The sequence below is a fragment of the Paramisgurnus dabryanus genome, chromosome 2 (assembly GCF_030506205.2).
Source record: "Paramisgurnus dabryanus chromosome 2, PD_genome_1.1, whole genome shotgun sequence".
NCBI classification, from domain to species: Eukaryota; Metazoa; Chordata; class Actinopteri; order Cypriniformes; family Cobitidae; genus Paramisgurnus; species Paramisgurnus dabryanus.
Genome location: NC_133338.1, coordinates 41522831 through 41548135, shown reverse-complemented (window position 1 = coordinate 41548135; position 25305 = coordinate 41522831). Strand labels below are relative to the sequence as shown.

Below are 25305 nucleotides of genomic sequence, written 5' to 3'. Positions count from 1 at the left end.
TTTCATCAGTCTTTTGAGTTCCGGGTGCTCGAAGAAGCGAACATGGCGGCTGAGGGAGATGTAGATTTGGACTTGGAGGCTGATGAAAACTGCACGGGAAAACCAGTAGAGAAGCCCCGAAAACACGACAGCGGTGCTGCTGATTTGGAAAAAGTTACCGACTATGCTGAGGAGAAGGAAATATCCAGCTCGGATCTGGAAACGGTAAGTTAAGTATCAGAAGCTAACGAGGCTAGGTTGGTTAGCTGATAACCATGTGCATTTATGAGACAGACTGACAGTAAATTGCTTCTGTAACAATTTAATATAATATCATTTTAATATTATATCATATTAATTTAAGACAGTTATGTGACATTTCAGCAGTTAACTTGCGCTAGTTAACTAAAAATTGAGATCTTAAGAGTCAGTCGACTATAAAACATAAACCATTCATTGGATTTCACCATCTTTTTGTGTATTTATTCTTAATATTGCATAAAGCAGCTGTAGCAACATAATAGACATTTTGAAGTGTGAATAGGTACTAATCTCTTAAAGAGATGTTCGCCCAAAAATGTAAGTTCTGTCATCATTTACTCACCTTCAAATTGTGCCAAACCTTTATAAATTTATTTGTTCTGCTGAAAACAAAAGTAGATATATTTTTGGGCGATGTTTGTAACCAAACAGTTGACTTATAGTATTTTGTTTTCCTACTATGTAAGTCAATGGTGCTCCTGCTTGATTACAAACATATTTCTTCGTGCTCAGCAGAACTAAGAAATGTCTACAGGTTTGGAACAACTCGAGGATGAGTAAATTATAACTAAATTTTAATTTTTGGATAAACAATACCTTTAAAGGGGACATATCATAAAAATCTGACTTTTCCATCTTTAAGTGCTATAATTGGTTCTCCAGTGCTTCTATCAACCTAGAAAATGTGAAAGTTTTGGTAAACCATTGTTTGCAAGCATGTGAAAAATAGGTAATAGAAATTTGTCTCCCCTTGTGATGTCAGAAGGGGATAATACCACCCCTTAATCTGCACTATCCAACCACGGCACTGTGATTTAGTGCAGAGATCAGGGGCCTCATTTATAAACGTTGCGTACGCACAAAAGAAGTCGTACGCCACTCTCTACGCAATAGTTGTTATTTATAAAAAGCAAACTTGACGGGAAAATGTGCTGTCCGTCACGCAAGCTCTGACCCAGGCGTACGCACAAAAACGGGTGAAATGAGAAATGGCGACACAGTCGGCAGATGGAAGAAACACGTGAAAGTGACAACAGTGCCTCTCATAAATAACATGAAGACTTCACAAAGCAAAAGTCTTACAATTAACAGCCTTACACGAACACCCGTTTGATCGATCAGCAGTGAAACAAAAAAATAAAGATATCGAAAATTACAACAGAAATTCAAATGAACACATATATATTTGCTAAAAGAAAAGTGAAATATGTTCTGCAATAATATTGGCATGTTGTGCAATTCATCCTCATAAAGAATATAGTTCACAGAACGAAATAATGTACAAAACTGATATTCTCGTCAATGTGTCCATCTGGCGGAGCAGATATAGATGCAATTACATAGACAGATAGATAGATAATTAAGGAGATATATAGATAGATAGATAAATAAATAGATAGATGTATTAATTGTCCACTGGGGAAAGTTGTTTTCATAGTAAACCATATCTTCATAATCTACGGAATTATGGTATTCATGCATATGCCTTTACTGTGTTTTATTTTTGATAAAACAATGCATGGCGTATGTCTAAACCATTCAGAAAGCAACAAGAAATTACATTTGCGCTAAACAATGTCCCCTTTCCCCAACCCGTGGCAGACACACTCTGGCGATGGAGTGCTAGACGTTTTTGTGCCTCGACTTTGATGTCCGACCATTTCTTTATTTCGGCCACGGTCCGAGGTTGTGAGGCTACAGCATTTACGGAGTCTGCCACCGTTTGCCACTCAAGTGCCTTTTTTGGCATTAGTAATGCCCACACTGTGCCCTCCAAACAACATTTTTCTCCTCTTTTCCACCTCGCCAACGATAACTTCTACTTCACATTGAGTGAAGTTACGTTTTTTTGATTTCCTCTCTGTGTTTGCCATGATTTCGCAATCAATGCATATTAAATTGTGGGCGTTTCACGGACTATTTATGGACAACTATGGGCGTGTCATGAAGCCGCAAAAGCTGCGCTACATTTAGAATTGATTGTGATTTATTAAGGGAAAAATGCGTAGGATGTGCGTGCGCACGGTTTTATAAATCCGATTATTTCTGTGCGTACGCTCGTCCTATGTTTTATCCGTACGCCACTTCTGACGCAAATCCTACGCAAAGTTTTATAAATGAGGCCCCAGCTCATTTGGATTTAAGAGCACACACCCAAAACGGCACATTTTTGCTCATACCTACAAAGTGGCAATTTTAACATGTTATAATAAATTATGATAATAATAAATCTTTGGTGTCCAAGAGTATGCATGTAAAGTTTTAGCTCAAAATACTACACAGATAATTTATCTGTGTAGTATTTTGAGCTAAAACTTTACATGCATACTCTTGGACACCAAAGATTTATTTGACATTAAAAAGTCTGATTAAATGTCCCCCTTAATTGATCATTTGATTGAGATATATGTATGTCTCTGTATTTAAAGGCCATGTCCGTGATCGGAGACAGAAGATCTAGAGAGCAGAAAGCAAAACAGGAAAGGTGAGAAATGTTGTTACTTAATCATTCTGTTCAGTGCTTCAGTATTTAACTGTTAAGAAATAACCATGACAAATTTGCTTTTTTCACATCTACAGAGAAAAAGAATTAGCAAAAGTTACAATAAAGAAAGAAGATGTGGAGCTCATTGTACGTAGAATTTTTTTGCAGTTGTTTTCACCTTAGCTTCCCAAATTCATATTGTATAAATGTTGAAGTAAATATACATGCAAATGTCTTCAACAGATGGGAGAGATGGAGATATCCAGAGCACTGGCAGAGCGCAGTCTAAGGGAACACATGGGCAATGTAGTTGAAGCATTGGTAGCACTGACCAACTAACAGAATTTGGTTGATTTGAGAAGTATTGGCACATCGAACTGTTTTCCTTACTGTCATGACCATTTTTTTTTGCTTTCACACTATATCTGTAATAAAAGAACTTTTTAACAGTACAACTTGTGCACCTACCTGAATTTATCAAACGCTTATTTTGTTGCTGATACATTTAAAAGAGACACATTTTCGTCATAGTAATTTAATTTATTACCATAAAACAAAAGTTTTTTCTTTACAAAAAGTGGAACTAAACATTAGACTCTGTACACAAAGTGAACCATGTACACGATTCAAATGCAATAAAGGTTTGTTGTCTTTGTTATTGAGGTTTTTCCAACAACAGCCCAAAGAAAAGGTCAAGCAAAGGTACTGTAGGAGGAAAAATTTAAAAACTGTCCCAAGTTCGAGCTAAATTTGCTCTTGGATCCCAAGCATATAAAGGGTTCATGTCTTCCTTTTATTCACTGTTGGACGATCAAACACATCTCTTACACCTGCTGCCTTCTGTTTGAAGAACTTGCTGTTTTGAGCGCTCTCCTGAGCCCAAGCAGAATCGAATGAAGTGGTGTCCTGATCCACCAAATGTGTGTATTTTGTACGCCCGGAACGTCCAAAGTTTTTGACCTAAAAACAAATTAAATGATTAGTTTAATTGTATGTATGCATGATTACTTAAAGGAGCATTTCACCCATGGAAACATTAATCTTTATTAAAAGTGGATCATATTTGTAGTCGAAATGTAACCTAAATTTCAAATTTGGTGCCTATTTGAGAAAAGGGGTGTTTGTAGTCTCACCCCCTCAACAAAGATATTGGACTTCCTGCTTTCAATGATGCAAAATGATGATTTTTACATCATTGAAAGAAGGAAGTGCAACACCGAAATCTGTATTTCTCCTGTCTCAGCGGAAATGATGCACGACCATTCAAAAACATGACTGGGGTTCTAACTATACAAAGCTTAATGCAAATGGGTGAAGTGTCCCTTTAAATGATAGAGTGCTTGATTTTAGGATCTGCCAAATGGTAATAACTATTGGATTAAACTGGTCAATTACAATCACTAGAGCAGGGTTTTTTTAAACTGCACAAAATCGCTATGCAGTTGATGAATTACAGTACATAAAAACAGTTTAGTCCAGTTAATGACTAGCAATGATATATCATAAATTATTTGTATATTTCCCTTTTGAAAAATCCCAGAAAAGATTATACCCATTTGACTGGGCTGCAAAATTAAATGTTTGGGAACCACTGCACTAGAGGATATATTAAAGTGTTTCTCCATTACAATTAAGAAATTTCTTCTCGATTGAACAAATAAAGATATCAACATTTTGGATGACATGGTGGTGAGTAAATTATCTGAATTTTTTAAGAAAATGGACTAATCCTTTAAAAACAATACAATGCACACTTTCATTACTGACCTGCATGACTTTGGGCAAGATTGTTTTGTTGAAGTGATCCTCGAGGGTTGGCGCACTAAAGTCTCTCTTGAAGACATCCTGTTCTTGATCCTGCAGAAAAGATCAGACATAAAAAATAAATAAGCTGGATATGATGATGACGATGATGATGATGTCTAAAAGTGAGTGTGTCTCATTGCGCACCAAGAAGAAAGCTCCTCTGTGATAGTACTTCTGCAGAAACTTATATTTGCCCTTCGATGCTTTGTTGGTGACAACTTTTCCATTGTTGCGCAGTTCTGCTCTGCGTTCCTCCTCTGTAAGATTGTGAAATCTCTCGATTTCAGCCTTCTCTTTCTCCATTCTGCAAGTTAATGTCAGAAAACATCATTAACTGCATTTCTATACTAATGTGATGAGTAATATAACAATTCCCAATCCAAAGTACTCACGTTTCTCTGGCTTCTCTGTCTCTCTTAATGCGCTTAAGTTCTCTTACTTTCCAGGCCTCATACTCTTCCTCCTCATTTTCTCCATCAGTGTCTAGAGCATCAAGTGCAGCAAGCGTACGTTTGTTCTCCTCAAACTCTTTCTTGGCTTCCTCCTCTACAATTTTCAGCGTGTACCGTCGTCTCTCTTCGGCTTGTTTTTTGGCCTCTGCTTCTAGTTCTTTCTGCTTCTGCTCTTCAGCTTCTCGTTCTGCAACTGTCACTCGGTCCTTCCTAATTAGCCACATTAACGATACAGATTAAGTCACAAATTTATTACATGGTAACGAATACAAAAAAAGATGGTGAAAAAAGGTGTGCATTACTACATAAGATATTCACTGTTGACGAAGAAACTCACTTGCGGATGAACACAGGTTTTAACCGAGGCTCTGTTTCATCCTCGCTGTCTGTGTACTCCTCGTACTCTGACTCCGATTCAGACTCCTCTCCAGATTTTCCCTCCTCCTCCACGTCCATGATCTCCATTTCCTCATTTTTTCTTTCTTGTGCACGCTGTCGCATCATGGCTCGCCTCCTTTCAACTTCCTATGCAGAGGACCATGTTTTTGTTAGCTAATTTTATAAATACATTTATCAATTCAATACGTTTCCAAAATATTTTGTTGCCTAAATTCCCAAATGTTAAATGGGACCTACTTCATCATCAACTTCCTCCTCTTCTTCATCTTCACTGCTCTCCTCTCGTTCAGGGTGCCAGGTTCCTTCATCGGAGTCCTCGCTGCTTTGAGCAATCAGCTCTGGCTCTGCTATTTGCCTGTGTCTTGCAAGTCTATGGGAGAAACAAATACTGATTCATTGTACAAAAACAAATATAGGGCAGCATAACTCAGAAAGTGTTATGTAGGTGGATTAGCTATACCTTTCCTCAGCATCTTCTGACACTCGATTCATGAGACGTCGAAGACGAGGATCTGACGTTTCATCTTCTTCCACTTCCATCTCGGGTTCAGCCTCTTTACCTTTCTTAACAAACTGGAAATCCTCTTCTTCTTCATCCGAGGACTCCATAGGGGCATAGTCTGGACGCTTTCCCGACACATATCGCTTCACTTTTACCTTCTCCATAGAAATTTCACCTTTAAAATTACAAACATTTATGTTAAACAATTATTATTTGCTATTGCTTAATGTTATCTCATACAAACTGTCCCTTTACATGACTGTAAGCACTATGTGAGGTTGGGTAGAAATGGCTGCAAAATACTGTATATTATTATCACGTTGCAAATACTACCACTACAAACAACATATAGGAAAATATTAGGTCAAAAGTAAGCATAATCAAGTATTTTAACAAAAACTGCACGTGTTATATAAGTGGTTTATTGAGATTCAATATGTTTGTCAAATATGTTGTCAATACATGCTAATAATCAAAGCTAACGGATGCAACAAATACCTTTATCATTTCGAATCGGCACAGCTCCCGCCGTCGACTGAATCGGCGGCTGCTTGGAGTTTAAAGCGTTTGCTCCTGACATTTTTAGACCGCTCACACGGGTACTCCTACAAAATAAAAAGCCTTTTCACAAATAAATTCTGTTTACAGTGTTTTATAAACGAACATGGACGTTCGGCAATATTACGTCTACGTGATACCGTGCGTTCAAAGTGTCCCCTGGAAACACTCCCCCGATTTAATAGTTCCCATTTCCTTTTTGTCTGTTCAAGCATTTTTATTGATTTTGGGTATTGGTTTTTCTGATTAATTCCGTTAATCAAACGATGTATTTTAGTCTTTAAGTTCTATATATATATATTTTATTTACCTTAAATACTTAAAAACACACTGGCCCTGGTTGTAACAATTATATTAAAGGGATAGTATACCCAAAAATGAATATTCTGTCATCATTTTCTTACTCTAATGTTATAACAAACCTGTATATATATATATATATATATATATATATATATATATATATATATATATATTTTTTTTTTTTTTTTTTTTTGATGAACATGAAGGAAGATATTTTGAGGAATGTTTGTAACCAAACCGATCATGAGCCCCATTAACTTCCATATAGGAAAAAGGAATACTATGGAAGTGAATGGGGCTCATGAACCATTTAGTTACAAACATTCCTCAAAATATCTTCCTCCGTGTTCATCAAAACAAAGAATTGTATACAGGTTTGTAACAACACAACAGTGAGTAAATGATGACAGATTTTTCATTTTTGGGTGAACTATCCCTTTAATCTATGCTTACATTATGAGTGTTTTTAAGGGAAAGCCGTTTAGGAATTATTATAAGAAAAAAATCATACACAACAACATTTATCAGCTTTCACAAAACATACATTTTATTTCATAATTCAATACCATGCCCGGTTTTTATTTATTTTTAATGTAAAACAATTCTCATCATAAAAAATCTATATAATGATAAGGTACACCATATGAGAACCCTCATTTCAACCAGCTTATATTTCCACTCCTCTCTCCAAAAAGAGCTTCTGCAGTTTCTCCTCAAGTTCAGCATTGGTGCCACGAAGCCCCTTTATTACTTGAGATGCCCATACAAAATATTCTTGAACCCTCTGTTGTGTCCAACCTGTAAAGACAGAAAAAAACAATTTTTACAGTACAATGACAGTAAAAAAAAGGCATAAAAAAGACAAATTAAATGTACAAATCTCTCAAAACAACAATATCTCACCTGTGGGGGTGCAACGATTAAGGTCCCGTAAATTGTACAACTTGTCAGCTAGTTTAACCAGCTTGGCCTGATGGCTTCGATGTGGCGCATGCTCCACTTGTAGACGTTTTCTCTCCTCTTTTGACAGGGTCTTGTCATCTGTCACTTCCTGGACGATTCTCGCCACTGTTTGTCCAAAGACAGATTCCAGCTCATCAATAGTTGTGTCAGTGTCCTCTACTGTATCATGAAGCAAAGCTGCCTGTATTACCAGAAAAAAAATTTCTTAGGAAAAGTAACCATGTTTTTATGACAGTAAAAGTGTATGGTGTTTGATTTGGGGTTAATTACCATTTATATTACCATAGTTTTACTTGAAATATTATGGACTTAAACTATAGTAAGACAATAATAAATGTGTGTTTTGCTACAAGTAAATACCACAGTTAAACGATGATCACCGTTAAACCACCTTACTTAGGGCAGTTACAGTAAACTCTGATGATTTATTTTGAATAGCCTATTTGTAGCTCACTTGTAAAACTTCGATATCTGTGATTCCTCCTTCATTACTTAAAATCCTTGCAACACCTGTGAAAATGAGAAAATGTATTGTAAAGTAACATGACCGTGACATTACTATTTTTCTTAGTATACTTGTAGTTTATTGCTCTAGTATAGTACCTATGGGATGATTGATGTAAGGTGTGGCATCTGGGTCTTTACGGCGCTGGTTTCGATGTTTCTCTGCTGCAAAGTTAATAGTTTCTAGTAGCACTGAGGTCGGCGAACTCATGATTACAGACATTAAAACGTGCTTAGTTTAAACAACTGTCACTAATTGGTTTACTTTATTGTGAATATATAACTCGAATTATCCCACTTTCGTATACAGAAGAAATCACGTTCGCTTCAAAAATATTGTTTATGTAAGTTCCAGAATGGAAGGAAGCAGATTTTATGTCCGCGGTTCTGATGTGTCCGTATGGAAACACGCGATTTGGATCGCAAAACCACTTCCGGAAAAGGGGGACGAGGTACGATATTAGTTCACCGACTTTAATATGCTTCCCATTTAGATTAATATGGGTTATTATATTAGTAGGACTTACACAGTTGTTATGGATCATTTAGGACATTCCGATCACTTGGGTTTTATAAAAACAGTAGATGTCAAAGGGGTCTGCTGATGGAAGACATTCAGGCACAGTGATAATGGATCATTCTGTATATTCCGCTTAAACACATTTACATTTACAGTCATGTCTTATAGGTTTATCCAGTTGTGGATATTGTGGTAGCTCTCCATATGGCACAGACAGAGAGGAGGAGAGATGCTCCTGAACTGCCTGATTTCTCTCTGCTTAAGAGAGTGGCCAGAGATCAGCTCATCTTCCTGCTGGAACAGGTAAGGTGTTTAAACACCCACTGTTTCTTCAATGACCATTATGTTTTAAGGTTAAATGTGTGTTTGCCTTTACAGCTGCCAGGGAGGAAGGATTTATTTATTGATGCAGATCTGATGAGCCCTCTTGATCGAATAGCAAATGTCACAATCCTAAAGGTAGGATTTCATTTATAAAATGTACTGAAGACAGTTTCTGGGACACCTGAGTTAATATGTTGATTGGTCACGGCACCTTTTCTCATTGGACTATTTGGTTTTAACTTGTAGCAACATGAGGTTGACAAACTTTATAAAGTTGAGCTCAAGCAAGTTGTCAGCACTTCAGATCAGTGAGTGGGCCAATTTTAAAAATAAATTATGTTTTTTGCATACTTCTCCTTTCTAAATGTTACCTCTTCTTTTTTTAGACTGTGTTTTCTAATACGTCCTCGAATAAAAACTGTGAAGTGGATTTCAGGTTTGTGTTGTTTGTTGTTATTGATAGTTTCCCACGGGACTTTAATGGGGAACCCTTTGTGGTATGTGGTGGGATTATCAGGGGTCCTCCAAAAATATTTTTTTTGGTAAAAATTAAATTAGGCATCAAATAATTGATTTAATAGGGTAATAATACTAATGAAAACTTGATAAAAATGAAGGTTTAAGATCTATTCAGAAAACAGAAAAGTATGTGGTTTTGTAGACCAAAAATGATCATTTTAATATCTTTGAAGGTAACCATTATAACAAAGTATGTTAATCCAGTCCTAATTTGACACATGTATTATGGTACATGCTCCTCCTCTCTTTCCATTAAGGGTCCTTGGTTTGAAAAATGTTGAAGACCTCTTCTGATCTATGCAAACAAAGCAGGCGAATGAATAGATTGATAGTTTGTCTATGTTTACAGATTTAGTTAATTCAGACAAGGCAGCTGGAAGATTCAGAAGATATAAGATCATATTTACACCACAAAAGGTAACTAGTGTTCTGAAATGATATTAAACTATGTACAATAGCATTTGTTGTGTTTCAACTTGAATTTAATGTTATTCTTTTTTTAGTTTTATGCATGTGATACCATTTTGGAGGAGCAGGGCGTTTATGGAGGTAAGTTACATGTGTGGCTTTCAGACTTTGTCCATTATAAAGCAGACATTAACTATGATGTTGATGTTTTTTCATAGATATTACAACTGATGAGTGGAATTTCTACATTCTTCCTCTGGATGATGACATCTTGAGCTTAGAGTTGCCTGAATTCTTCAGAGATAATTTTCTGGTAATGCTGAATAAGATGATATAGTAATGCAAAGATGTTTAGAAATATTAAAACTATCGTTAATTTATAATTGCGATTTTACAGGAGGGAGACCAGCGCTGGGTGACCACGGGAGGAAGTGCACTATATCTTTTACAGACTATGTATGGGTCCTTTTCAAAGGTTTATGGGATTGGTAGATGTGCCAAGGTGAGGTTTTGGGACAATATTCTTCTTTACCCTATTATAGATGAATAGATTTTGGTGACATTTGATGTCTTTCTTGCCACATTTTATTTTTTTTAGATGGTGTATGAATCCTGGAGGGAGCAAATGGAGGATGGAGACCAGAGAATAAAGCAACCTGAATTTGCAAAAGTCTTTCTTATTGATAGAGGTCAGTTTTTTGGGATAAAAATACATCTCATGCTGTTAGGATATTACTCTTTACTCTCCATAAAATGGTCTAAAACTGTGATTTTCTGTTTTAGATGTGGACTTTGTTACTCCTCTCTGTTCTCAAGTTGTTTATGAGGGACTGGTCGATGATATTTTTAGAATTAAATGTAGTAAGTAAGCAGTTTCTTCTTCATAAATGACACACCAAGCAAATATGTGTAGAACTCCTTTCTATTGAAACTATTTCTATTGAAGTTTATATTTTCTCATGTATTTTATTAAATTCCTCAACTAGGCAGTGTTGAATTTGGCCCTGATGTCACTTCCTCTGACAAGAGCATCAAAGTGATGCTAAACTCTCAAGATAAAGTAAGAATGACTTATTCTTCGTTAAAGCTAATTTGTTTAATTTTGTTTAATGTTAAAATGCTTACTAAAATGTTATTTGCATTGGATTTGCATTGCATGAATGGCCTAAAGTTTAAACACATCGGCTCTGTGGCACCTTGAAAGTATTGCACTGGTTGTGTAAATGGCATAACTTTGGCTCAACCGTGTGTAGGTTTGGGGCAGAAAATGGCACATGAGGTAGCTATTATCTATTAAATATGACCCTGTTTTTACTTCATTAGGTATTCAATGAAATAAGGAATGAGCATTTCTCCAACGTGTTTGGATATCTAAGTCAAAAAGCCAAAAATCTTCAAACAGCATATGATGTAAGTGTTAACATTAAAAGCGTAATAATGAGAACATCTGAATACATTTTAGCGTATGGAAAATAAAATGTTTTTGTGTGAATTGTTAACAGAAACGGCGTGGGATGGACATCCAGCAGATGAAGACATTTGTTGCAGATGAACTGAAAGGACTGAAACAGGAACATCGTCTTCTTAGTCTTCGTAAGTTTTTGTATCTGTTAAACATTCATTTCACTGACCTCATTATAAAACTAATAATATTTAATGGTAATGATTTAGATCTATGTTAGAATTTTGACGTGCTGTTCTCATAGATATTGGTGCCAGTGAATCAATGATGAAGAAGAAGACGAAGCAAGATTTCCAGGAATTGTTAAAGACTGAACATTGTAAGATCTGTTTCGACCTCACTCTGACCGTCACTACGGTCCAATAGGATGATAACCTTCGTTCCGCCTTCTCTCGAGACCTTATGTAAACAAAGTCATGCCCATGACCCCGGAAGCGGAACGTCACGCGCTATAAAAGGCGCATTAAACTTCCGGCTCGTTCTCTTTACCTTTCTCGCCTTAGAGACCTGGTACAGGTAGGAAACGAATTAATATTTCATCATTCAATTCATCACCCAAGTGGTGCAGGTGCCTTGTGCCCCTGTGAATTGTGATGTCTATTTGTATATTTGCATTATCTGTACCAATCACTTAATTCATGCTGTTTGTACTTGAATTGTGATGTTTATTATTTGGTATTTGAGGCTAGTTTTACATACTAGCCATGCAATATTTTTAATACAAACACTCAATTTCTGCTATAGGTGTTTGAGTTGAGATAGTTGCATTGTATTATTCAGATATGCTGAGGCTACTTTATAACATATTAGCCCTTCAATATCATGGATTATTTCTGTTTTTTTCTCAGAGTATACATCCTTAAAGTAGTATATATACTGCATTAAAAGTTGGTGAGTATTATTTCCCTTTTGAGCCCTATATCACTGTTCGCAGTTGTTGGGGTATAATAAGGGCCTCTTAAGTACGTTCGCGTACAGGCCTTTTTTTTTTACTTTCGTGGGCTAGATACAACCTTTGCTGCTGTTCGCAGTCAGTGGGATTGTGTGTGGCCTTACCTGGTGTGAGCTTATCATGGCCTCTCATGGCTGCCGACATTGCCAATCAGCAATGGACCCTCGAGATGGGCATAGGGAATGCCCTTCATGCCTGGGGATGGCACATTTAAGAGAGGATGTGGATAATCCCTGCAGTGCGGCTTGTGACCTACCCAGAGAGGAACGAATTCACCGTGCTAAGGGAGCAGGCAGTTCTGTACCTGAGCACAGTAAGGAGAGGGAACGCTCATCAGACAGGCATAGTCGTAAGCGTCCTCATAAGCACTCACATGATCGCCATGAACCGCATAAATCAAGACATGAGAAAGTGGTGGATATGGCTAAACGCCCAACTCCTGCTCCACCAGCAGAGAGTGGAAACAAAGACACTCAACTGGAGATCCTGGCTGCTATTCAGAGTTTAGTGCAGAGGATGGACCGAATTGAAGCTCGTCACTCAGCTTCACCATCACTACCTCCTGGTCAGGAATACGTTCCTCCACCTGCACAGCAGGGTAATCCTGAAACTGATGCAGAGGAGGCTGATGTATTATCTCTTCTGGCTCCCTACTCACTGGTTGATGATGCACAGCAGGCAGAAGGAGAGAGCCAAGGAGAAGGACCCCATTCAGATTCTGCCGAAGTGGATGGCGAATCAACGGGAAGAGACGATTTTCCAGCAAATACTCTTGTTGCTAGAGTAATAAGTGCAGCAAAAATTCTTTGTTTGCAGCCTTCTGTGCCTGACCCATCTCCTGTCGGGGGTATCTGGGAAGGCATACCTCAGACTAATTTTCCATCTTGCATTCCAGTAGCAGATGATTATACCTCAATGTTGAGGACAGCATGGAAGAAACCATCTCAAAAGCCCCAATTTAATGCAGGCTGCAGACGTTTGGCCAATGCCAGTTACCCAAAAGAAACGGGACTGGGGGACATGCCACCAGTAGAACAGGAAATAGCATCCTGGACAACTTTGGGACCAGCCTATACATCTGCTAACCCTCGCTGTCCCAAAAAGGAGTGTGCGAAAACTGACCGTCTGATCTCACGATCCTTTAATGCCACTGCACGTGCAGCTCGTACAGGCAATGCTTTGGCTATCCTCTTGGCAGCCTTACGGAAAACAGTAAGTGCAGAAGACCAGGATTCTAGGAACCTTGTTGATTCTGCTCTGGCGGCTCACTCACAATTGACACGAGATGTGGGGGAGGCGATGTCTTCGGCTGTTTTATGTCGTAGGCAGGTATGGCTGGCACAAACTTCTTTGCCAGAGACCATAAGAAGCGAACTAATGAATTTGCCAGTAATTCCTGGTCACGTTTTTAATTCAGATTCCCAGGAGGTGCTGGATAGGGCTGAGCGCTCCATCACAACAAGAGAAGCGGTCCAGCGAGCTTGTCGTAAACCAGCTCCAGTCTTCAGACCGAGGTCAAGAGAAACACAAAGGCCGCAGCAACCTGCTTGGTCTAGACACACAAGTGACAATCCTGTTAGTGTTCCGGGGCAGAGCTTTCATGGCCAAAGACAAAATCCTGCCCCGTATCCCCAGAGGAGATTTCAGTCCCGCGGGGGAGCTCATCAGAGAGGTTCACGAAGGGGTGCAGGACGTAATGGTGGACCTGCATAGGGGTCAGGGGCCGACCGTCGACTGTTCTTCTCAACTTTCACGGGCCAGTTGGGAGAGAGTGGTCTCAGACCAGTGGGTTTTATCCACAATAACTCACGGGTATCGGCTACAGTTTCGACGGCGCCCCCCCATTTTCAAGGGTCAGAATGACCACTGTCAAGGACCCACTATGGGAGCCCGTATTGAGGGAAGAGGTACAAGCTCTTTTGCAAAAAGGAGCAATCGCAAAAGTGCCCTTCAACGCACAACAGACTGGGTTTTATTCCACCTATTTCATAATTCCAAAAAAAGACGGGGGTCATCGCCCCATTCTGGATCTCAGGCACCTCAACCAGTACTTAAAAATTCTTCCATTCAAGATGATTCATACAAAGATGGTAATGCAGTCCATAGGTGCAGGAGAATGGTTCACATCTCTGGATTTAAAGGACGCATATTTCCATATTCCAATTTGTCCAGAGCACAGGCCTTTTCTCCGCTTTGCTTTTCAAAACCAGGCTTTTCAGTTCCAGGTTCTACCATTCGGCCTGTCTTTGGCACCAAGAGTCTTTACTCGGGTGATCTCAGCTGCCCTAGCCCCCCTTCAGCTGCGCGGTATCAAAATCCTGCCATATCTGGACGATTGGTTAATTTGTGCTCCTTCTCGAGAGCAGGGGATCAGGAACACAGAGGAGGTACTAGCTCACATTCAGTTCCTGGGGTTCACAGTGAACTGGGAAAAGAGCAGTCTCCAGCCTCAGCAGCAGGTGAAATTCCTAGGGCTATATTTCAACTCCATAACAATGAAAGCATGTCTCACTCCCCAGAGAATAGACAGCCTACAGAAAGCGTTACGTCACTTCCAGAAAGGGAAGCTTGTAACCGCTCACAGAGTTCAGAAGCTTGTAGGACTGTTGGCGGCAGCATCAGTGGTGATTCCCTTAGGCCTACTAAGGACACGCCTGATACAGAGATGGTTGAATTCTTTTCATCTTCATCCAAAGAAGGACAGAAGAAGGAGGCTGCGGGTGACAAAGGCCTGCATGCGGGCCTTACTTCATTGGAGGGACAAGGACTTTCTCTGCAGGGGAACCCCACTGGGCAATCTTCCTCACAGAAGATCAGTGGTGACAACAGATGCATCACTGACAGGTTGGGGAGCTGTTTGGGAAGGCAGGTCAGTAAGGGGCAAATGGGATCACCCTTGGTCATCAGAACACATAAATGTGCTCGAACTGAGAGCTGTTCACCTCGCTCTTCAGGGTCTGTTACCATTTCTACGCTACAAGCATGTGCTAGTGAGAACGGACAGCACCTCAGTAGTTTACCACATAAATCACCAAGGAGGGACAAGGTCACTACGTTGTCTCCAGGTAGCAACGAACCTACTGACATGGTCATGGCCGCAGCTGTCCTCACTGAGGGCAATACACATCCCGGGTGTGACAAACAGAGCAGCCGACATTCTGTCCAGAACAGGGCCTCTCCCAGGAGAGTGGCGGTTGAACACGGAGGTAATAGCCCAAATTTGGACCCGATATGGGACAGCTCACATAGATCTCTTTGCCTCCAGGGAGACAACCCATTGCCAGGGATGGTACTCCCTCACGGTACAAGAGGGCAGTTTAGGCCTGGATGCACTATCACAAGAGTGGCCGACAGGCTTATTATATGCTTTTCCCCCCTTTCCTCTGATTTGCCAAGTCCTCCAGAGGATCAGGGAGAGTCATTGCACAGTTTTACTAGTTGCTCCACGGTGGCCGGGAAGACCATGGTTCCCAGACCTAGTTCAGCTGATTCAGGGTTCCCCGTGGCAACTCCCATCACGGGCGGATCTCCTATCCCAAATAGACGGGCAGATTTGGCATCCAAACCCGATGGCACTACAATTATGGGTATGGCCTCTGCAGAGTCCATCACTCAACCACTAGATGAAACGGTACGCGAGACACTGAATAATGCCAGAGCTCCATCTACTCGGGCTAATTACTCCATAAGGTGGAGAATTTTTTCTGAATGGTGTGTAGGCATAAATGTTGACCCAGTAACTTGCTCTGTGCCACTTGTCCTTAGATTCCTACAGGCTCAACTGGATCAAGGCAAAGCAGCCAGTACAATCAGGGTTTATGCTTCATCTATTTCAGCATCTCATGGGGGAGTGGATGGCCAACCAATAGGCCGACATCCCTTGGTAGGTCAGTTCCTGAAGGGAGCTCGTCGCTTATGTCCAAACCGCTCTTTGCGGGTACCCAATTGGGATTTGCCTTTTGTACTAGACTCTCTCACTAGGCCCCCATACGAGCCTATGACTGATACAGATTTAGAAGCTTTGTCTCTCAAGACCGCTTTTCTTTTGGCTATATGCTCCGCTAAAAGGGTAGGAGAATTGTGTGCGCTATCTATTAATGATGACTGTTTACGCTGGCGGCCGGATGGCTCAGGGGTGACGCTCTGGCCCAACCCGGCCTTTTTACCTAAAGTACTTAATCCTCAGTTCAGGAATCAGGTTCTGGAGGTAGTTCAATTTCAACCCCCTTCACAGGCAGATCAGCAGAATTTGCTCACCCTGTGTCCAGTAAGGGCATTGCGCTCTTATGTAAAATTTACTCAGACCCTGAGGAAGTCTCATTCTCAACTTTTTGTTTGCTATGGAAAGGCTAGATTGGGGTTGCCACTTTCTAAGCAACGTTTGTCACATTGGTTGGTTAAGGTTATTTCCCAGGCTTATAAGGGAAAGGGGTTACCAGTCCCTATGGGAACACGAGCCCACTCAACCAGAAGTGTAGCTACCTCATGGGCTGCACTTAAAGGAGTTCCGGTGGGGGAGATTTGTGCTGCAGCATCATGGTCTACACCATGTACATTTGCAAAATTTTACAGAGTTGACGTAACTGCCAATACGCCTGTCAGCACTGCAGTTTGATGTCTGTTGCCCAGCGAGGTTTGAATAATTCGGAGTCTGTAGTTCCTCGCGACCCTGTTGACATGAGTCATCCTATTGGACCGTAGTGACGGTCAGAGTGAGGTCGAAACAGATCGTAAGTTATGAATATAACTATGGATCTGTGAGACCGAAGGATGACCGTCACTATCCCTGTCGCTCGGAATACTGGGCGTTCAAGGTAAGAGAACGAGCCGGAAGTTTAATGCGCCTTTTATAGCGCGTGACGTTCCGCTTCCGGGGTCATGGGCATGACTTTGTTTACATAAGGTCTCGAGAGAAGGCGGAACGAAGGTTATCATCCTATTGGACCGTAGTGACGGTCATCCTTCGGTCTCACAGATCCATAGTTATATTCATAACTTACGATGTCTAAATGGATATGAGGTCTGCTATACAAATTGTAAATCAATTCTACAACACAGTAATTATTTGTCTAATTTTCTTGTTTAGCATTGCTTGAAGGTTTTGAGATTCGGGAATGTATCGCCTACATTGCAGAACATATCAATCGACAGGTATGAAAATAAACAATATTTCTGTGAATGTGGCACTGCCATAAAATGTTATGATAATTAATAAATGGTACTTGACTGAATGAATGATGACTGTCCATCAGGTGTCATTGATTGACAGCCTCAGACTTCTTTGCCTGTTATCTCTCACAGAAAATGGTGAGTCTGATTGGTATACAATTAACATTAATCATGTTGTTAGCTGTTTCTAGCAATTTTGTAAAATATTATATTTATCTCTCTGTTAGGACTTCTGTCCAAGGACTATCGATCTCTTAAAGCTCAGTTCCTTCAGGTATATATCACTTGAAATGTTTAATCAAACCATAATCCTATTTTATAACGACTTGCTTAAGTGAATCGTCAGAAAATGACTCTTCCTGTTTTGAGATCATATTTTAAGTGGTTTGTTGCCTCTTTTTCAGAGTTATGGTATACATCACCTACTGACATTTGCTAACCTAAGGCAGCTGGGTCTGCTGGTAGAACAGCAGTCTGGAGAAACATTGACAGCCATGGAGAGTAAAGTGGGAAAACTTGTCAATGACAAGACTGTGGGTGAGAACTAACTCTCTCTCCTTCATTTATCTCAATGTGCATACAGGTTTAGGGTGGATACTGGATGCATTAAAAGCTTGCGTTCAACAAATATGTTTTCTTTCAGGAAAGCTGACAGATGCCTTTTCCTCATTGGCTAATAAAAAGAGCAATTTTCGAGCTCTGAGTAGAAAACTGGCTCTGGTTAGCTAATATTTATTTTATTAATGGAAAACAAACTACCAAAACAAAGACTTTATAATATTGATATCAATGTCATCTAAACTGCTACTATGTAATGTACAGGTACCAAAGTCTGGGGAGGAGTATGACCTTCGGGTTCCACGAGATATGGCATATATCTTCAGTGGTGCTTACATTCCTCTGAGCTGTAAACTGATTGAACAGGTTAAATCCACATACTAGTTTTCCAAAAGGGTTTTGAATGCATTGACCTTAATATTTTCTTCTTCCTGCTTAAGGTCTTTTTACAGTGTTTTCCCCTTGGCCTGTGTGTTCTTTTCAGGTGTTGGAGAGAGATGGTTGGACAGGTCTAGAGGAGGTCACGCGGATGCTGAATGGACAGGAATTTGCTGGTTCAGGTTTGTATAAGACATTATTCTTTTTCTTATATATAAAAATACAATTTCAGTAAGGTATGTAAAACTTTGTAATATAATTTGCAAATACATTTTAGCCAATTGTCTTGTGTTCTGATTCAAGTTAGAAAACCTTTGTATTATCATTAAGCCCTTATTTTTCCAACTCGTTATTTGTTTTAGCTGGTGGTCATAGTGCAGATGCACAAAGGATCATTCTAGTGATGTTCCTTGGAGGCTGCACCTACTCAGAGATCTCTGCTCTCCGCTTTCTTGGCAAAGAAAGAGGTGAAATATTCTCAGATCTGTTTTCTGTGGTTTAAAGCTACTTTATATATAAGTACAATCAAGTGTATGCTTTACTCTAATCTATTATTCGATATTCTTTTGAAAGGTTGCAGATTCGTAGTGTTGACTACAGCCATCACAAACAGTGCCCGACTTCTGGAAGCATTATTGGATAATCACGCTTGAGTCTTAAACAACATTCCACCTGTTACAAACAAACCCCAGGACAGAGCAGGGAGGTCTGAATATGTCCTAATTGTCCTGGTCATATTTATGACCTAAGAACAAATAATATGTCTTATATGATGACAGCAAGGGGTGTTTGCTCAGTCTTAAATTTTTCTGCAGGTGTCATGTATGAATGCAGAAGTGGCAAACATGAGATACAAACTTGCACTTTTTAAAAATGTTTTATGCCCTTTGTTCAGAATATGGCATGCACTGTAATAACTGATGGAGAACGATTAAAAAACATTTACTGGTTAAGTGCATATTTTATCTCATGTAAAGACTTTCCATTGCAATGGAGTACAAATGGGAATGGTCCAGGCAGTATGTTAATAAAGTTATAAAAATTGTATTTATGTATACATTTCAGGTACAGTTTTCTTAATTTTGTTTTTCAAATGCACAACAATACAGCATTCAATAACAATTGCTGGCTGTGTTTTCTTTTCTACACACATAAAAAAATAAGAACCAAATAATTGCGTCATAATGCTAAAGGGAAGAGTGCAGTGGTAATATTAGAAATATTAATATTAGAATAAAATAATACACACATGTAAATATGTAGAAAGTAAATATCAAAGTAATATCAAACAATGCAATGAAAAAATATGTACAGTTACTTTTTTGAGAAGTGTTTGCTGTAGTTACATATTATTCACGGAAAAACAGGAGTGGTCAATTTTAAAAAGCCTTGAGGTCATCTGAGAACAATCCGTGTCTGTTTGACACACATGCTCACGCATGCGCAGTGACGCTCGAAACAGCCAATCAAATGGTCGGCGCGAGTCTGACGCATATTTTGAATCAGAAACGGTTGTGGCACGATCATAGTACGTGTACTGTACAATCTATTTTTCTAATATAAAATATAAATTAACAAAGGGATAGTCTGTCTTGGGATACTAGGATGAGGAAGAGGTGAGTGTTCTTGGCGATATGTTGTAGTTTGATGTGTGTTTTATTTCGGGGTGTGTACGGAGGCAGTAACGTCGCTTAACAGGATTTATTTTAACTCGCAGTTTGTTTTGAAAATCACTGCCACTTACATTTTCTGCTAATCTTCGCGATCATTTCATGACATTTCACTAAAACGAATACAACTTGCACTAGACAGACAGCAGGTGTTTATCTAAGTTAACTCGCATGGGTGGTTCCTTATAACGTAACTAGATATACGTTATATCAGCAACATTATAGTTACATTCATATGCTAACTATATGAATGTTAATTTAAATGATACATAGATTGCTGTTAAGGACTATATACTTTTATATCATTAATATTTGTTAATAAAAAGCTGCATGGGTTGCAAATATGTAACCTAACCTCACAATACATTACCTGTCATGTATGTCAGTTTACTTAGTTATCTGTTCTGGTTATGATTTTAGTGAGGTCATTGCTGCAGAATCTGTGGCATGCCTAAATAAAGCCCTTTGCCATCTGAAGGACATCTGGGAGGAGATTGGCATCCCAGAGGAGCAGCGATTAGAGCGAACGAATGTGGTTAAGAATCATGTCAAAGTGAGTGTAATGCTTTGAATCATCTGCTGGATCCTGTCGAAGAAGCTTCAGTGATTTTACTAACAAAACTTCTGTGCTCTAGAGTCTTCTGGATATGATGATCGCGGAGGAAGAGAGTCTGCGGAGTCGTCTGATGACAAGTATCGAGACATGTCGCAAAGAGATGAGCAAATTGTGCTTGGAGCTTCAGCTTCCCATGTTTCAAGCAAGTATTTAATCTGCATGCAAATTTTAGACATTATAGAAAGAATAAACGCTAATAACACACTTTTCTTATGGTTTGTAATGTTTTAGGAGGATAGAAGAGACACTATACTTAAGCAGGAGAAAGACCTCCGGACACATGTTGAAGCTATGCTACGAGAGAAAAATCAAAGAATTCAGACGCTCAAAGCTTTAACAGAGCAAGATCAGGATCTCTGTGATATTCTCTGTTCCCAACCATTTGCCCTGTCTTCCAGTTCTGTTCCATCTCTGGAAGAGCTGGGGAAATTTCGTCAACACATCGCCCATCTCGCTGATGAGAAGGTAATAATATTAGGAATTGGTTTTAAACCCTCTCCTCCAGGTTTGATACAAATCACAGTGTTTGATGCAGAGTTTTATATCTTTTAAAAGGAACTGAGACATGAAGAATTTGTCAAACTCAAGAAAAAGATCATACTTTGCATGGACGATCTGGATCAGTTGCCTGAAACTAGTTTTGAAAAGGATGTCGTGTGTGAAGATGAAGAGAGTTTTTGCTTGTCTAAAGAAAACATTGATTCGCTCAAAGTCCTCCTGCATCAGGTACAACTTAAACTTAATTTGAAATACTGCAAACTTAAGATGAAACAAATGCATAATAAATTTAGAAATATATATATAGTTGGAGAGCAGGAAGGCTGAGAACGAGCGTGTCTGTGGCTCCTATCGAGAAACAATCCAGAATCTCTGGGAAAGGTTGCAGACTTCACAGGAAGAGCGTGATGCCATTTCTGAACACATGACCCGCTCGAAGAGACGAAACATGGAAGCAGTTAGTAATCTTTTTTCTTATTGGTTCTGTCACAGACCAAACACACTTTACTCATTTCTGTATGTTTTTAGTTAGTTCTACTGTCTATAATAACACTGCATTAGTTAAGGTTTTTATACAGAAAATTAATTAATTGTGTCCTCCGCTGGCAGTTACAAGCTGAGGTCGAACGTCTTGAGGAACTGAAGCTTAAAAATATCCAGAATGTTACAGGGGCCATTCGAAATGAGATTGCAGTGTTCTGGGATAAGTGCTTTTGTAGCTCTGACCAGCGGCAAGCTTTTGTGCCCTATTATGATGGTAAGTTATTATTTTTCTTTCTTTTCCTTTCTGTAACTTTTCTGTAAGAGTTTAAATGTTCATTTTTTCTCAGATGATTTCAGCGAAGAACTTCTGAGCTTACATGATGCAGAAATTGTGCGCCTCAAACAGCACTACGAGGATCACAAGGAGCTTTTTGAAGGTGTTCACCAATGGGAAGAGAACTGGAGACTTTTCATAGAGCTTGAAGTAAGTTAATCTAATGGCACTGGCATGCAAAAACATATATTATTAGTACAGCTAAAACTTTTTGATGTTGTTTTATTTTTAGCAAAAGGCCAAAGATCCATCCAGATTTACCAACAGAGGAGGACACCTTCTGAAGGAGGAGAAACAACGGGCTGATCTGGTCAAAAGCCTTCCCAAGGTAATTATGACATCTATCAATATTAAAAGGTTACTCTTTAGGAAAGCTTGAAGATTTGTAACCCAGTATTTCATTTAGCTTGAGAAGAAGCTGAAGGCTGAAATTGAGCAGTGGGAGCAGGAGCAGAACAGAGAGTTTCTGGTGAATGGACAAAAGTTTATGGAGTTTGTTGCTGATCAGTGGGAGTCCTATCGATTGGAGAAGGAACGTGAAAAACAGGAAAGGGTTCGTAACTTGCTTAACTTGCCATATAAGTTGTATTGTACTAGTATTATCCCGTACAATTGTAATAGGCGGATCTTGGATAAAATTTACATTTTTTGGACACATTAAATTTTTTTTTATATATATATATATATATATATATATATATATATATATATATATATATATATATATATATATATATATATATATATATATACTAAAAAAAGAAAAAAAAACATTTTAAAAATACAAGCACCATATGTTGTTCAGCAACAAAAGAAAAGCAAGCAGACAGAAGAGGACATGGTCTATGGGACTGTGGTGCGAACACCAACTAAACGACGATTTCTGGGCAACACAACACCTTGCAAAGCTCGAAAGGTAAAGGACAAAATTGTATTATTTTTCTTGCTTTTTATATTTTTTATTATATTCTTGTTTTCATTTCTCACACTGATATGCTGTATATTTTAAGTAAATGCATGGCTGTTGCGATATTAATTATTTGGCTTTTCCTCAGTTCAATGCCACGTCAAGTACTGGCACTTCTAACAGCACTATCCGATCTGTTTGTGGTGGGACTGTCTGTCACTCTCCTATGTTACGCCCTCCAAAGGTCAGTGCATGGCTTTAACCAAACTATTGTTCTTAAGCTTTTAATTAACTAACATACTCAATCCTGTACTGATTAACAAAGGTAATGTACGGGCTTTCCTTTTCACTAATGTGTCTACATTCAAAGCAGGGCAATGCGGTGAAAACTCCAGCTCGTGGTAAACCTCCGCATCAAGGTACGATAGAGCGCAATAAGGAGAATATTTGTCATCTTACTGTTGGTGTGGGTGGGGCGATGATGGTCCCAGCAAGTCCACAACGAAACTTCAGCATTAACTCCGTTGCAAGTACCTATACAGAGTTTCAGGTAATTTTCGGTCTGCCCCTCTTAATCTCCACTGGTATCTCACACTCTAGTTAAAAGAGAGCAAGAGGTTTCAAGTCTTTTCTAGGCAATTGTTGTGTTAATGCCTGCTGAACATTTGTGAAACTGACATAATACTATGCTAACAAAAAAATGTTTCTAAAGGAATTTGTCAAGCGTGAATCTATTTCTAAAAAAAAATAGCAAACGTATTTTCCCAATTCGGCATGGTTAAACACACATGGAGTAAAACTGTAATGGCAATTTTTTTTTCTTTTTTTTTTAACCTTTTATGCACCATAAAATGTATATAAACTAGGGCTGGGCATAGATTAATCTCACACAAAATAAAAGTATTTTTGCATAATATATGAGTTTGTGATGTGTGTAAATATTATGTATATTTAAACACACCTACATATATATACATTTAAGAAATGTTTTATTTAAATATCGTTTATTTATTTATTATATACATAATAATAACACACAGCACAAACTCATATGTTATGCAAAAAATTACTTCTATTATGCCCAGCTCTAATATAAACGCAATCCTTTTTGTGAATCAGTGTTCGCGCACCCCTTGTGGTTTCTAAAGGAACTGCAGGTGGTTCACGAGTTGATAAAAGCAATTAATTACAATTAAATTATAAAATGTAAAAAAAATCTAAATATAACAGTAACTAGCAAAAATACATATTTTATTTGTTTATTCTGAATGTCATGTGACCATCCATTATACAACATTACAATATATTCAATATGTACTTTTTTAAATACATTTTACAATTATGAAACAATTATGTTTATGTAACAATAATTTGAAGGTTTGATAACTGCTAATAATAACAATAACTATATAAACTATTAAATTATTAAAATATTTAAATAAAATAGCAAAGGGTTCTTCAAGTAAATAATACTCTTAGGGGTTTTGGCTGACAAAGTAGTTACAAAAATCAAACCCTGGTATATAAAGTGACTGATTAGATTTTTTATATCCTCTTGTCCTCTCTTATAACATGACTGTTTGTTTTCTCCTAATCTACACCTAATACTAACCAAGTCACATTTGCCATTTACATATCAGTCTAATATTGAATTGCCTTAATGCTTGTCCCTGTCTCTGTTCTGCCACATGAAACTAATCATAGGCATAAAAAAAAGATTTTAAGCAATTTATAAAAACATTTACTGTAAATCAAAAAATCTAATTTGTTATTTCTTTTCACAGCGAGACCTCTCCAAGTCATCTAAATCTAAACATGTGCCTGAAATTTTGAACTCAACCATTATTCAACTGTAACTCTTCTGCACACTTGATAAACTGCTATAAGACGGGAATTTTGTAAATGATGAGTTTTGGGCTCTTGTTCTTTTATAGCTATAGCTATGCATTTTATATGTAAATGAAGGTATAATATATTTTAAATATTTTTTTTCTGAGGGATTCAACATGTATGTTCACTTTAACACTAGGCTAAACACTGCTCTATGCATCTCTTTAATTTAACAAATTGCTGAGCTGTCCAAATTAACTACTAGTGTTGTTTCTCACTATTTTGTACTTGGTCAAAATCACAGTATATGTTATGTTATACTTTGAATGTTTTGCACAATTTATTGTAAAAATACTGCATTCTTTTTAGTAATGAACAATTCACTACATTAAAAGTAAAGCTTAAAGCTATGCATGAGTTCTGTCTTCATTTTAATTAAACTACTTAAAAATTAACACACATCAA

General features: G+C 38.4%; 5 protein-coding genes across 8 annotated transcripts; 3 read left to right on the top strand and 2 right to left on the bottom strand.

The window, feature by feature from the left end:
• Nucleotides 1–3378, top strand: hypk (huntingtin interacting protein K). The gene is made up of 4 exons (XM_065289190.2): nt 1–204; nt 2670–2725; nt 2821–2872; nt 2969–3378. Exons 1-4 carry the CDS (start codon nt 43–45, stop codon nt 3062–3064), a joined length of 366 nt encoding a protein of 121 aa, XP_065145262.1. The 5' UTR covers nt 1–42; the 3' UTR covers nt 3065–3378.
• A 125-nt stretch (nt 3379–3503) lies between these two features.
• Nucleotides 3504–6679, bottom strand: mfap1 (microfibril associated protein 1). The gene is made up of 8 exons (XM_065289189.2): nt 6383–6679; nt 5843–6059; nt 5620–5752; nt 5321–5508; nt 4924–5193; nt 4676–4835; nt 4493–4582; nt 3504–3685 (listed from the first exon to the last, which is right to left on the bottom strand). The coding sequence occupies exons 1-8, from the start codon at nt 6462–6464 to the stop codon at nt 3506–3508; spliced, it is 1320 nt and encodes a 439-aa protein (XP_065145261.1). The 5' UTR covers nt 6465–6679; the 3' UTR covers nt 3504–3505.
• Nucleotides 6680–7205: 526 nt separating this feature from the next.
• Nucleotides 7206–8560, bottom strand: hddc3 (HD domain containing 3). Its single transcript, XM_065289192.2, has 4 exons — nt 8312–8560; nt 8163–8218; nt 7649–7889; nt 7206–7543 (listed from the first exon to the last, which is right to left on the bottom strand). Exons 1-4 carry the CDS (start codon nt 8433–8435, stop codon nt 7413–7415), a joined length of 552 nt encoding a protein of 183 aa, XP_065145264.1. The 5' UTR covers nt 8436–8560; the 3' UTR covers nt 7206–7412.
• On the top strand, nt 8549–19618 carry vps33b (VPS33B late endosome and lysosome associated). The gene is made up of 24 exons (XM_065289191.2): nt 8549–8664; nt 8901–9035; nt 9111–9191; nt 9303–9364; nt 9443–9492; nt 9925–9992; nt 10079–10124; nt 10202–10296; nt 10381–10485; nt 10582–10672; nt 10767–10844; nt 10970–11043; nt 11307–11393; nt 11486–11576; nt 11690–11764; nt 17484–17548; nt 17650–17704; nt 17794–17840; nt 17971–18103; nt 18210–18286; nt 18389–18490; nt 18609–18684; nt 18865–18969; nt 19076–19618. The coding sequence occupies exons 1-24, from the start codon at nt 8569–8571 to the stop codon at nt 19153–19155; spliced, it is 1974 nt and encodes a 657-aa protein (XP_065145263.1). The 5' UTR covers nt 8549–8568; the 3' UTR covers nt 19156–19618.
• A 296-nt stretch (nt 19619–19914) lies between these two features.
• On the top strand, nt 19915–25274 carry prc1b (protein regulator of cytokinesis 1b). Of its 4 annotated transcripts, none has more exons than XM_065289195.2 (14): nt 19916–20118; nt 20593–20725; nt 20808–20930; nt 21020–21253; nt 21344–21514; nt 21594–21743; nt 21896–22043; nt 22117–22253; nt 22336–22431; nt 22510–22656; nt 22909–23019; nt 23159–23254; nt 23381–23560; nt 24795–25273. In XM_065289195.2, exons 1-14 carry the CDS (start codon nt 20108–20110, stop codon nt 24864–24866), a joined length of 1809 nt encoding a protein of 602 aa, XP_065145267.1. In that variant the 5' UTR covers nt 19916–20107; the 3' UTR covers nt 24867–25273. The 4 variants fall into 4 exon arrangements, with proteins under 4 accessions (XP_065145270.1, XP_065145269.1, XP_065145267.1 ...); XM_065289196.2 differs by having other exon boundaries at nt 19919–20118; nt 23384–23560; nt 24795–25272; XM_065289198.2 differs by lacking the exon at nt 23159–23254 and having other exon boundaries at nt 19915–20118; nt 23384–23560; nt 24795–25274.
• Nucleotides 25275–25305: the final 31 nt, after the last annotated feature.

Excerpts from the sequence above, each read along its gene's own strand:
- hypk (XM_065289190.2), top strand. The coding sequence starts at position 43 with ATGGCGGCTGAGGGAGATGTAGATTTGGACTTGGAGGCTGATGAAAAC. Across the intron at positions 205-2,669 it reads CCAGCTCGGATCTGGAAACG|GCCATGTCCGTGATCGGAGA; the intron begins GTAAGTTAAGTA and ends CTGTATTTAAAG. Across the intron at positions 2,873-2,968 it reads AAGAAGATGTGGAGCTCATT|ATGGGAGAGATGGAGATATC; the intron begins GTACGTAGAATT and ends TGTCTTCAACAG.
- mfap1 (XM_065289189.2), bottom strand. The coding sequence starts at position 6,464 with ATGTCAGGAGCAAACGCTTTAAACTCCAAGCAGCCGCCGATTCAGTCG. Across the intron at positions 6,060-6,382 it reads GCCGATTCGAAATGATAAAG|GTGAAATTTCTATGGAGAAG; the intron begins GTATTTGTTGCA and ends GTAATTTTAAAG. Across the intron at positions 3,686-4,492 it reads TCTTGCCCAAAGTCATGCAG|GTCAAAAACTTTGGACGTTC; the intron begins GTCAGTAATGAA and ends ATTTGTTTTTAG.
- hddc3 (XM_065289192.2), bottom strand. The coding sequence starts at position 8,435 with ATGTCTGTAATCATGAGTTCGCCGACCTCAGTGCTACTAGAAACTATT. Across the intron at positions 8,219-8,311 it reads TTACATCAATCATCCCATAG|GTGTTGCAAGGATTTTAAGT; the intron begins GTACTATACTAG and ends TCATTTTCACAG. Across the intron at positions 7,890-8,162 it reads CAGATATCGAAGTTTTACAA|GCAGCTTTGCTTCATGATAC; the intron begins GTGAGCTACAAA and ends CTGGTAATACAG.
- vps33b (XM_065289191.2), top strand. The coding sequence starts at position 8,569 with ATGGAAGGAAGCAGATTTTATGTCCGCGGTTCTGATGTGTCCGTATGG. Across the intron at positions 9,493-9,924 it reads AACTGTGAAGTGGATTTCAG|ATTTAGTTAATTCAGACAAG; the intron begins GTTTGTGTTGTT and ends CTATGTTTACAG. Across the intron at positions 11,394-11,485 it reads ATCTTCAAACAGCATATGAT|AAACGGCGTGGGATGGACAT; the intron begins GTAAGTGTTAAC and ends AATTGTTAACAG.
- prc1b (XM_065289195.2), top strand. Across the intron at positions 20,726-20,807 it reads TGGTTAAGAATCATGTCAAA|AGTCTTCTGGATATGATGAT; the intron begins GTGAGTGTAATG and ends TCTGTGCTCTAG. Across the intron at positions 21,254-21,343 it reads CCCATCTCGCTGATGAGAAG|GAACTGAGACATGAAGAATT; the intron begins GTAATAATATTA and ends ATCTTTTAAAAG.